This window comes from Bacillus rossius (genome assembly GCF_032445375.1).
Source record: "Bacillus rossius redtenbacheri isolate Brsri chromosome 4 unlocalized genomic scaffold, Brsri_v3 Brsri_v3_scf4_1, whole genome shotgun sequence".
NCBI classification, from domain to species: Eukaryota; Metazoa; Arthropoda; class Insecta; order Phasmatodea; family Bacillidae; genus Bacillus; species Bacillus rossius.
The window spans coordinates 9,192,130-9,205,405 of NW_026962010.1; the positions used below are offsets into that span (position 1 = coordinate 9,192,130).

Sequence of the window (13,276 nt, forward strand, 5' to 3'; positions counted from 1 at the left end):
CCGATTGAATTGTTCATATTTTGTTCTCCCAAGATGGCAACCCTTTTCGTTTATATGATCCAAGCACTCGACCGACTGTATGAAAATTGACAACTACGATGTTTCGGCGGAATATAGAAACCCTGAAGATAGCTTGCAGGATTCAGTAGAACCTAATATGGCGTGGTATAGCGCTCACGTCCGTGAATCACAATATTTCTTGCAAATTATTAAATGCGCGGATGAATCGTGCTGTTCCCACTTGAAGAGTGCATTAAAATCTGTCTTTCCAGAAACTTTCCTGCCGCCACCCTGCCCAATCCTTCAAACCGCAAACAAGCTCGTGGTACCTAGTCAGATAGACAAAGGATCATGCAAGTTTTCGCCACTTCTTGTGAGGTTGTCTGTAGATCTGTCGCCTGCTCTAGAAGGGTTCAAGCAGATGCCTTATGATTTCTTTTGCCCATCAGTACAATCCGACCTAATGAACCGAGTATGTTCAACCTGTGGGGTTTATTTTACATCCCACAAGAGTGTGCAAATGCACAATCGTTACATGCATGGCAAGACTGCCAAAGACCTTCGTGAAAGTTGAGTACGGCCACAGCGACTTGCTGCAAGAAGGGCAAATGAGCTTCTCTGCATTGTGCGTCACTGTGAAACATCGTCTGAGGAGGCCGATTAGCTCGACGAAGACGAAGTTGATGCAAGCGGGTTAACAATTCCGGAACCCTCTTCGTCTGCTCTCCGGATGCCAGTAATGAAAGAATCTGAGTGGCTGGCAAACCCATGGACAGAGGAGCAGTAAAACTCCAATTGAATTGTTTTTTTTACAATCTACTTATTTTAATTATGACTAATTTTATTTTAAATGTTTTTCGTTTTCGTTCAATCGTATTCTTAAATACGATTATATTTTGACAAATATATTTTATTTCAGTTAGTTTTATGTTTGTAATTGCATTGCCAAAGGTAAAAATAATTATTAGAAATATAAATTTGTTATTTGATTTTAATAGCTTTATTAGTAAAACGCTAAAATAGGAGAATGCATGAGAAGAACAATGGCGGATAAAGCAAAAAATGTGTAATGACAGAGCCAAGTCAGGAAAACGACGTAATTAAATTTATGATTGCTAAATGTATGATTGAGTAGTAAAAATTTATTAGGACAAAAAAAAACATTAGAAAGCTCTTGCTTTTAAAAACAAGACATTTCAAATGTTAATAAATAACATTAACGCGATTAAAACAACAACAAAGGTATTTTAGTGACTTATTCCGGTACGTTACGCCACATAATTGTGACTTTTAGGTAAAAATGGTCACTTGGGGTTACGTAACGTTTAACTAGAGGGGAGGGGGGGGTACAGAAAAACGTTACGGCGCATTACATGGGGGGAGGGGGGGTACAGAAAAACATTACGGTGCGTTACATGGGGGGAGGGAGGGGGGACAAAAATATCAAAAAATTGCGTTACGTAATACTTGAATGCTCCCTAACACAAGTTTTAGATGGGTAAAACTATAAAAATCAATGGGTTTTTTTTTTTTTATTTATTTATTTATAAATACATTTTTCCTACACATAACTCTAGTTTTAATACTACTGCATATGTAGACCTAAGTTTTTAGCCTAAGAATCGTGCTTCCTTCTTAATCCCAGCCAGAGTAACTGCAAGTCCAGGTGAGCAGGGTGGAGATTAGTGGGACTCAACAGTAATACATATTATTGTTGCTTGTACTCGTTCCTTAAACTGCACAAACAAATAAATTCTGAATAATACCCTATATAATAAATATCACAGATAAAAAGGTATAAAAATAAAATCATCTATAGTAAACTTTTATTATTCTCCTGTATTTCCCGGTATCTCACCTCTAAGATTGTTAGTTATAGCCTTTGTTTGGCTAATTAGTCACTGTGGAACGTTAAAATTAATTTATTTTCCAGCCTGTAGTTGATCAGGTACCTCACTGTAAATAAATATAGGAGTTAGAACAATCTGACTGTAGTGTCACATGACGTCAGGCAAATTTTGTTTTCTTTCATGTTTTGATTTGTATAAACTTGCATGTTAGCGTTATTTCAGTTTAATCCTTTAATCACTACTCAAAATAAATTTTGCCTCTAAACACTATCCACAACAACACTGAAATACCACATTCTTGAGAATGTAACATATATCTGCTTTAACTCCCTTAGTATAAAATAATCACAGATTTGTTTGTACCTGGAAATCTTTCTTCTTAAGGTGAGTTTCTTTGTGCCGTTTCAGTTTAAAATATGAATAGAATGACCACTGGCAACCATCCACGTCACACTAGAAATTAAAATAATAAAATTAGTACAAGTAGTATCAACACTAACCTCTAAACAAGCCCTAACATCCGAATAAACATTATTTTGAAGCCAATTATTTTACACTTGTATTTCACAACTTCTAAAATGACATTATTTGACACATTATTGACTGTATTTTTGGTATTACATTAATTATTTATAAGTATGAATGGCAGTCATCTTGTGTGTCATAAATCAACTTAATTTTTAAATTAAATTTAAAAATAATTTGATTTAAACATTACAATGAAATCAGTAGATAATGGATACAATAATTTAAAACAAGACATTTATTGCAAGTACATTAATAAAGAAAAGATGTTATTAAATAGTATTCCAAATGACTTTTCAAGGAACTTAAACCAAACACTGTTTCCGGTACCTAACCTGAAAAGTAAAATAGAACAAAACAGAAACATAGTAGGGTACATATTTAAAAGTAAACAAAAATCTTTTTGATGGATTGATGGCTGATAACATCAACCAATATTTAGCCTATAATTTACGAATCCCTGATGGAGTAACTATGACGAATTAACAATAACTCCGTCAGGAACAGTACTGAAAAATATTCCAATAAATTAAAAAAAAAAAAAAAAAGTGAGAAATTGAAATATTTATTAAAATTACTGATCGCCACAGAAATGAACTAAACCAATTTTTATTAATATTGCCTTTAAATTATATTATACGTCATAAAAGAGGTTTTGGCATAACTCGGAAAATAATTTCAGGCTAACATCTCGTCAACACTTGGGTCATAGAAAGAATGAAGGGTAATGTGATAAGACTGGAGCCGGGAACGGGACCACGAAGGCGGCGATAGACGGGGGCACACACACTCACCCGGAACGGCCGGATGCCGTAGTGGCTGAGCACGTGAATGCGGACCATGCTCTTGCGAGGGTACACCCTCCGGCAGTCGTCGATGGGGCAGAGCCAGTACTTGGTGTCCGAGATCATGCACGAGGTGTACTCCATCGGGAGGTTGTGTTCCTTCAGCGCATCCAGCGGGGGCCTCTCCTCTGCACACACACACCACATCCAGGCTTCCGCCAATCCCGTCTCTTTCATTCAAATAATACATCAAATTATCTAAACATTGAACATCTTACAAATCAAATTTAAAAATACAAAAAAAAAAAAAAAATTCACCAAAGGCTCAAAATACAGTCAGATGGAACCACAATAGTGTGGTGTCAAATGCAAGAAAATATAAAAAAACATCGAAAATCATTGACTTAAACCACAAAAATTGTAGGTGGTTTTAAATTTGCTTAATCAATATCTAATTATTTGCATAAACATAGAGCATTTTTAATAAATTTAATCATAATCACAAATTACTTGTTCCACATAAAAAGCACACAATATGTACTATGCTGTGGAAAAAACAAATCCAAATTTCTCAATAAATCTTCACAGGTTCATTCATAGGTTCTTTTGTTTAATTTTTTTATGAATGAGTCCCACTTGCTGTATGTGTTACAGTAGAATCCCGCGTATCTGAACTAATTGGGGCCCAAGATCTGTTCAGATTAACATATTTTCGGATTAGCTGAACAATTGTCATAGCGCAACAGTGTGTAGTAAAATACATCACGTAACACAGCCAATAACACTTTTATAAGCATGAAATCATTAAACATTTTCATTATTGGATCAAGATATTTAAATTTTTTTTCTCAATATTTTTCACTTTGAACTCATTTGGATTAGTGGAATTCTGATTATTTAGGAATACTCGTAGAGACCTCTCACTATATTGCGGAAGAAGCGCAGGTCCCCCAACATGATGACGTGCCTTTAAACTAAAGGTCAACACTCAGGGCTGTCAGAGATCATGACTGTGATGTCTTAGTGACAACTAGCAACCCCCCCCCCCCCCCCCCCAGCTACACCTAGATGCCATCTACTAGTGTGGCGTCACTTAGATTTAATAAGTACTTATAAGTATCAAGTTCTTGTCAGTGTTCAGAGTTTTCAAAAATTATATACCTACTAACATGTACTGCGGTATATATGTAGTTGGGTGATGTGTTAAAAAAAAAAAATTAATCCAAAAATACTTTTATTCTATGCTCTTTAACTTCCTCTTTTCATTAAACCTGGCGGAGATAAGAAATTCCAAATACTTTAGGAGATATTGAATTTTTAATTTTCATCACAATACCTGTGCATTCATGTGGCATTCAACATTGTTTCTTGTTTACAAGTTGGCAAAGGAATTGTACCCGCCTCTAACTTAGGTGAGTTTTTAACGTTTCAAATTTTAATGTTTTATTTGTTATTTGGATATTGTTGCGCAAGTAATAAGTAAAAAAAAAAAAATTACGTAAGTTTTTACTGTTCATCCTTTGTCCCGGTTTGTTTGGTCAGGTCAGTTACATTATAATACTTTAAAACTAAACAACCATTAAAATTAATTGAAATTCATATTATTTTTAATGTCTGCTTAGTTTGAAAGTATTTACAATGTAACTGACCTGAACTAATCAACCATTTTAATTAATTAGGCATTCACGAACACACGGCAAAATAAAAAATTGCGAAGGTCGAATGATTGCACAGGTCTTGTAGTGCAAAATAAGAACGGCTATATCTCCTAAAGTATTTGTAATTTCTTATCTCCGCCGGGTTTTATGAAAAGACGAAGTTAAAAAGCATAGAATAAAAGTATTTTCGGAATTTAAATTTTTTTTTAACTAATATCGCCCAACTACAAATCTAACTGTACTGCCCATAATTAAATAAGGAATGTTTGACAGATAAACCAACATAAATAATTAGGTAAGTACCTATTAAATAATATCACACTAAAAATCACGGTTGGATAGATAGTATATGATATGATGTAAAGGTCAATTTTGATCTAAATTAAATGCCTAAGGTAAATAAAATATTTAATTGGATAAGAATTAATACTATGTGATCAAAATAGCTTTGTAAATAACTCATTTTTAAACCAATTTTGTAAGATAAAAATTGTTACTGTAAGTCATCCTTAGAAGATGCTATCACAGACTTTTCTGTACGCCTTTTTTAAAACAAACAATTCTGTAATAAATTAATTAGATGTATCAGTCATGTATAATTCAGTGTAAAACCGTGTAAGCACCTTTAAAGTACTTTTTTTACAACACAATTACAAAACATTGAGATTTCTCTACTACCTTTTAATTTAATATAAATGTATTATTTACATAAACATTCCGGACGAAATTCTCTAAATGATGGTGAAAATCGGATCAAAATCCATTGTGCAATTCAGAAGTAAGCGAACAGGCAGACAGATGTGAATGGTGCCTTTTTTTCTATTTAAATAAGACACATGAATTAAAAGCTTTTAAAATACCTGCTGCAAGTTAGTAATTGTTCGTTGGAACATCTTCGCTAATAAATCAGAACACTACATTAGTACTACAAAGGAAATTTAATGATTTAGAAAAATTTTGTAAAAAAAAATCTGTAAATCCTTCCTAGAGAATTATAAATAAAAATGTCTCCTGGTTGATCCAAAATAAATAGGTGATAATTCAAACACATTCATGGAAACATCTTGAGTTAATTCAAAAGTAATTTCAGCATCAAGGAGCGGGAAAAAAAAACCATCAAAAAATCAGACTGATCAACAATTGATGAATTAATGATGACTGATGTTTAATACAAATAGAATGAACATACAACTTACACCCAGATAACGTAAAGTTACGATACAGTATGCTTCCTATGGTTCAATGCATGAATGAACATCACCAAGCACTTATTATAAAAAGAACTAGCTATTAGTGCAAAATTCACGTCCAGTATTTGGCAAATTAATTATCCCTATTTATAAGTCGTACTACAGACTGTAAAAACTGTACAGTCAGCCTACAGACAGTACTAAGAATAGGTACCGCTTATCTGAAAATAGTTTGCCAGAAAGAACAAAACTTTTACTTACAGTATGGAAGCACTAACTAGCCCTAGTATGGATTATTAATAAAATATTTCCTCAAGAAAAAACATGTACGTATTAGTACTGATGTTTAAAAATAATCAAGACCAAAAACTTTAGATAAATATTTGTTTGTACCAAGGCTGCAATGTTTGTACACACATCAGGCATACTCACCAGCCCCTTCCTCACTGCCAGAGCTGCCCTGGAAGTTTATACACACATCTTGCCCCATTACCAGACGACGAACTGGGGGACAAAGTAAACACAAACAGCATTACTCACACACCATACGTATTGTTAAGTAAACAAAGAATATAAATATTTATACTAAAATACAGGATCTGCTAATACTGTAGATACTGACATAGACGCCTATCTGAAAAATAAAATTCACGATTACCATTCGCAGCACACAAAACAATAGCGCAGTCCAACAAAATTTTAACTGGTTTACTCTAGGACAAAATAACAAAAATTGTAATTACATAATGACTATTTTGTATTAAACTGCTTATCGTAGAAGATAACTCAACAATAATTTGTATTAATGATACTTCTTAATTAAGTGGGTTCTTATGAACCTGGTTTCACTGTAATTGTTGTAACATGCAGACACGTGGAAGAGGGCAAGTTGGATCTTCAGATTTGTACTTAACAGCTCAATAACCAGGTGTGTTCATACCAAAGCCATGACAAATTAGAAGGGGCATGCCGTTTTCGTGGAAAAACCTGAATGTTCATTTGTAGCTTTAAGATTTATATCAAGTGTACATTGGTCAGGTAGGTTTCAGTATCTATGTTTTTGGCTATGTAAATACGAGGATTTTTTTTTCAACCTCCGATCGGCTGTAATAAAAAAACGGGAATGAATTGGGAAATTATTTTAATGTCAAAAGAAACGTACATTTTTACTCTATTTTTCCACATAATCACCAGGAAGATTGAGGCATTTGTCGTACCGATGCACCAGCTTTCCAATACCCTCTGCATAAAATGATGCCTCCTGCCTATTCAGCCACGTTTTAACAGTGCTCTGCAGTTCATCATTGGTGTTGAAACGTCGTCCTCCAAGCCACGTTTTCAACGTGGGGAAAAGGTGATAGTCACTCGGTGCCAAATCCGGACTGTAAGGAGGGTGATAAAACACTTCCCATCGAAATCTTGCAAGGAGTTGTTGTGTTACGGCGGCACTATGCGGTCGGGCGTTGTCATGAAGCAAGACAACACCAGATGTTAGCATTCCTCTCCGCGTGTTGCGTATCAACTGTCTTAGCCGTCGTAGTGTCGCGCAGTATGCAGCAGCATTGATTGTTGTCCCTGGCTCCATGAAATCAACCAGTAGCACACCTTGGTGATCCCAGAACACTGTAGCCATCTGTTTCTTGGTGCTGAATGTCCGTTTGAACTTTTTCGGCTTGTTTGGAGAATAGGTGTGCATCCACTGTTGTGATTGAAGTTTTGTTTCTTCATAATCAAAATGAATCCATGTTTCATCACCTGTCACAATTTGAGTCAAAAAGTGTTCACCATCGTCTGCGAAACGCAGCAAAAACGACAAGGCTGATGCCATTCGCCGCTCCTTGTTGATGTCAGTCAACATCTTGGGTACCCATCGGGCACAGATTTTCATGTATCCGAGATTGTCTGTAACAATGGCGTATAGGGCTGACCTTGAAATGAGCGGAAATTGTTCAGACAGTTCTGAAATCGTGAATCGACGTCTCTCACGAACAACTGCATAAACTCTCTGAACTGTTTCATCTGTTGCTACCGACTTCCTTCCTTGGCCACCTTCATCATGAACATCAATACGGCCTTCGCGGAATTTCCAACACCACTCTCGCACAACGCCATCGCTCATAAAGTTTTCACCGTACACAACACTCATTCGGCGATGGATTTCTGCTGCAGTGTGCCCTTCTGCCTGTAAGAAACGGATGACTCCACGCAGCTCGCATTTCGCCGTACAGTTTATCGTTGCAGCCATGTTGACATTCCCATAACAAAGCTTCAACGGAGGTGTGATTTGGCCGCTCCACATGGTTGGTGGAAGGGGGTAAACACTACGAGACGTGTAGATTCGTGTACGAGCGATTAGGGTATCGATTAATGGGCATGCCATGGAGAAATGAAACTGTAATCACACTGCAGGGCACTGTTAAAACATGGCTGAATAGGCAGGAGGCATCATTTTATGCAGAGGGTATTGGAAAGCTGGTGCATCGGTACGACAAATGCCTCAATCTGCACCGTGATTATGTGGAAAAATAGAGTAAAGATGTACGTTTCGGTAAATATGTACAGTCGCGGTAGATGCCAAAAAAAATGCTAAAAATCCGAAAACACTTTTATTCTGTGCTCTTTCACTTCCTCTTTTCAAATCAACCGGCGGAGATAAGAAATTCCAAATACTTTATGAGATATCAAATTTTTTAATTTAGCAATACAACGCCCGTTTAACCCTTCGAACGTCACCATTTTTTATTTTGACGTGTGTTAGTGAATGCGTAATAAATAAAATGGTTGATTAGGTCAGGTCAGTTACATTATAAATACTTTCAAACTAAGCGGACATTAAAAATAATGTGAATTTAATTTAATGGTTCTTTAGTTTTAAATTATTTATAATGTAACTGACCTGACCTAACAAAACCCGGACAAATGATGAACATTAACAACTCACGTAATTTTTTTTTACTTATCACTTGCGCAACAATATACAAATAAAAAAAAAAATACTTTAAAATTAGAAACGTTAAAAACTAACCTAAGTTGGAGGCGGGTACATTTCCTTTGCCACTATAAGGAAATGATGTAGTCGTTCACGGCAGAAGTTGACCGATTAATTAATCATCGTATTGAACAATAAATGAATAAATAATCAAGTATTGGTTCATTTGAATACTGACCAATCACGGAATAAATAATCACCTATTGGTTCATTTGAATACTGGCCAATCACGGAACAGTCACGTGACAAAATTGTCCAATAAGAAATATGATACTCGTAAACAAGAAACCTTATTATCTATGACAAGAAACAATGGTGATCGCCGCATACTACGCAGGTATTGTGATGAAAATTTAAAAATTCGATATCTCCTAAAGTATTTGGAATTTCTTACCTCCGCCGGTTGATTTGAAAAGAGGAAGTGAAAGGGCACAGAATAAAAGTATTTTCAGGTTTTTAGAATTTTTTTTTGGCATCTACCGCAACTGTACATATTTACCAAAAAATAACCCTCGTATTACCTGTAATTATGTAATTATTTATGTTGTGTTTCAGCAGCGCAGCCGAGATTGTTTTTCACAAGCGATTGTTCTGATTGTTGTCTGTCCTATTGTTTTCTTCAACTTGGTCTTTTTCAATTACTGTTCAATATTCACTTGAAATTAAAAACAAATTAGGGTAGAAAACAGTCTTGCTCCTGGCCATAACATACTAACATTTAAGTCCCTGTCTTTTTGAAAATTCTCAGCTAGGGATCTCTGAAGGATCACAGGATCAAGTTGCAGTTAGTTTCAAGAGAACAATAGGACGGAAACCACCATCACGGTATTCTCTCATGGAAAACAGTCTTAGCTACGCAATTGAAGTACAACACAAATTATTTTTACAAAATTATATTTACATTACAGGTGATATTTATAGTAATTTTATACCAACTGTTAACCTAACCTAACTACTTAAAATGATTATTACAAAATAGTAGTTCAAATGCAATGCACTTTTACAAAATGATTATAAATATAAAACATGTTAGGAAGTAATTAAATGCATTTTGAGATTTTCCAAAAAAAAATTTTTGCCGAAAAGTTGTGATAGGTACATACTTACTCAAATTTTACTCAAAAATATTGTAATTTTTTCTCACTACAAAAAAAAAGCAAAAAATTCTATTAAATCAATAATCAACTAAATAATAGATTATTATTAATATTACTGCACTATAGCAAATAAATTGTTAGTTTAAAACAGACTGTGCGGGGATAAAACTGCATATTTGATAGTGTAAGAAGGCCTTCACCCAAGAAACACTGTTCAAAGATATGGAAAAACTTACCGCCATTCTTTCCATTGTGTGTTTTCTTATCTCTGGTTAAGGTTGTCTGCTTAACATCTTCCTTCACTGTGCTGATTGTTAGTGTCTGTTCTGTATTATTGTTACTTATTTTTTCCAGTTTGACCCAAAGGTTTGACGTTGCCTTCATGAGATCAGACGTTTTTCCTTTCAGTACCTGCTCTCCTCTAGCAGTATTTATTACAATTTCTGTTGTATTTTTATACTTATCAGTAGAAATAGCTACAAATGCCATACCTTTGGTGTCTGGTTTCTTACCACTACTATCGTTAGTTTCCATTTTGGCTACACTGTTTTGAATCGCACATTTAGGGGTCGTGGAAGGCTTAAATATAGAAGAAATTTTCGGGTCGTTGACAGTCTGTGCAGTTTTCAAGATGCTTCTAGGGTTTGGAACTGCAACTTTGGTTTTTGTTTTCAAGATGCAAGGTAGTGACTGAGCTACTCCAGAATTTTTTCTAGGTTCACTATCTACAACCTTCACTGCTGCTGTTTGGACTTCTGGTGGAATTTCTACAGAATGTGGTTCATCACAAATCTGCTGCTTGTCACTAACATCACACTTCTGACCTTTTTCCAGAACCTTAGTCACACCCACATTATCATCCTGTAGTGACAGACTATCACAAAGTTCAACATGAAAAGTTAAAAGGTTAAACTCGGGATAATCAGTTTCCCTAACTGACTCATCAGTGTGTTTATTAATGTATAAGTGTTCCCAAGGAGTAGCATCCTTGTCAATTTCTAATTCTGACTGTGGAATATTCAAGTCAGATTCCTCTGCATGTTTTTCAAGAGATGGGCAAATGTCTGTTAATGAGTATTCCATATTACTTGAGGCAGAGTCGAAGTTGGACGTTGATTCTGTAAGTTTATTCGCATCTGTTGAAGCCACATTTTCAAGCAGCACATCTTTACCTAAAATATCGGTTTTTTCTAAATAATTTAAAAAAGAGTCACTTTCAGTAAAACCGTTTAGAAGTGTACTGCTGCCATTATCACTAGTCCTAAATAAAAATTCACTTAAATTACTGAATTTATTTTTTTCACACCCAGAATTATTTTCTGGTACGTGCAAATCAAGTTCTGAAGCACTCTCGTCATTATTTATACACATATCAACTTCATTACGTTTAGACGAAACAAAATCATGAGAAATAACTCCCGGTGAAAAGTGACAACCAGCTTCCGTCTTCGTGATTCCGTACTCTTCTAAATTCACGTCCGTGGTCAACCTAAGCCAATCTTCAGCATTATTAGGTCTTAACTGGTCTATAGTTCCTATTTGTAAGTGAGAAGTGTTACACAAACTAAAACTCGATAGATCCACAACGCCTGAAACAATTTCACTGCAACTCGTATTCCTGAAGCCATCATTTACGCGGCTTAAAAACGAATAACTCGTTTCGTTACCTTTCAATTGAACACAGTTAAAATTTTCAACCACTTTTTCACAGTCATCCTGAATAAGTTCGTTAGCACAAACAGGATCTTTAATACTTTCTTCAGAAGACATTTGAAAGCCCCGTTTGCAGGGAAAATGACAAACATGAAAAAGACGTTTTTAATTGCACAGTAAAATAGAAAACATGGCACGCCTTAGGTTAATTTCAAGCAGCAAGTAATCTTATTACTTATGAATACTTTTAATATTATACCAACCCTAAATTAAAATAAGAATTAATTATATTTTTTTACAAACCTACATGTATAATTTTAATTTTAATTTAATTTATAAAAAGAAAAGTTATCGTTGGTTTTTGCGCTACCTGCACAAGATTGCTCCTGACTCCAACCCGAACATACATTTTGGGCAGGCCAATATTTATAGACTTTACAATATATTGACGCGAGCAGATTTCCTGCGGAATGCGGAAACATAGCCGACGTCTCTCGATAGCATCATTGTTATATGTTGTTGCCCAGGGTCACCTCTCTCCTACAGGGAGGTGTGTCATAGAATTGAAAACCATCTCATGTGGCTTACTAAAGGACGTCACACACACTGGGTAAACAATCCTATGCAGCCTAGCCTGAACCCCCACTGATCCACATGTTGCAGTCCCGTGGGTAAGCCCTTAGATAGGCTAGACAATTTGTGGATACTCATTGGGATAGAATAATGATCGGGGGTAAAAAGTATTCACGTGTTAGGTAGAAGCCACATCCTGCCTTAATGCAGTGCCCACATTAATTAAAGTTCAACTTAACAGGTTTCCACATTTTCCTGAATAACAAAATTGTATATTTATAATGTCACATTCTACTGGTCGGAAACATTCAGGCCAGCAAGTGTCTGTGCCAGTAAATTACTTTTAAAAAAACAAGCCGGAATTGACTGGTTCCAAAAGCTTAGTGCCTGAAACATGTGTCCTACAGTGTGACGACACAGGCCACTATGACACATCATCTCCTCGCCAGAGCTGGTGTATGGCGTGTGGGACCGAATTGCGCCATCGGTGCAGCATAGTGTAGTGTGTGCTGCGCTGCAAATGCCCACCGATACTGGCATATCGATTGTTTCCCGAGCGACAATATAGTAGTGTAGTTTGCCCCTGATTAATATTGTAATATTGATCAATTTGTAATTCTTAGCTAATGTGTCCACAGGAGCGAACTTTGATTGAGCAGTAAGCAATTACATTTTTGCACGACTAGGCTGGAAATATTGCCCATTTTCTCTTTTACACAAGACACATATCCGCACCAGTTGAGTTGTGGCGGCATGTGGAGGGCACAGTTTCAGCAGTCTGATCTTATCTTGCCACCGCGGCTGGTCGCGTTTGCGCACCATGGGGCCCTCACCATTACATCCCCATCACCATCTGCATCATGTAAATTATAAACACTCTTCATCGGCCCTGTGGGTAGCCGCACATAAAACTGTGTCATCAACATAAACCTCTTTCGAGTAATTTGACATGAGGA

General features: G+C 35.8%; 1 protein-coding gene across 2 annotated transcripts in view; it reads right to left on the bottom strand.

Moving 5' to 3' along the window:
* The window catches only part of LOC134541638 (protein suppressor of hairy wing-like), a 65,005-nt gene extending 53,064 nt beyond the window's left edge, over positions 1-11,941 (bottom strand). Inside the window, exons 1-4 of one of the 2 annotated variants that reach the window (XM_063385214.1) lie at positions 10,331-11,941; positions 6,441-6,512; positions 3,170-3,348; positions 2,214-2,303 (exon numbers count right to left, since the gene is read on the bottom strand). In XM_063385214.1, the coding sequence (XP_063241284.1) occupies positions 2,214-2,303; positions 3,170-3,348; positions 6,441-6,512; positions 10,331-11,864 (1,875 nt within the window). In that variant the 5' untranslated portion in view covers positions 11,865-11,941. The remainder of the gene's footprint in view (positions 1-2,213; positions 2,304-3,169; positions 3,349-6,440; positions 6,513-10,330) is intronic. The other variant, XM_063385213.1, reaches the window with a different exon arrangement.
* Positions 11,942-13,276: the final 1,335 nt, after the last annotated feature.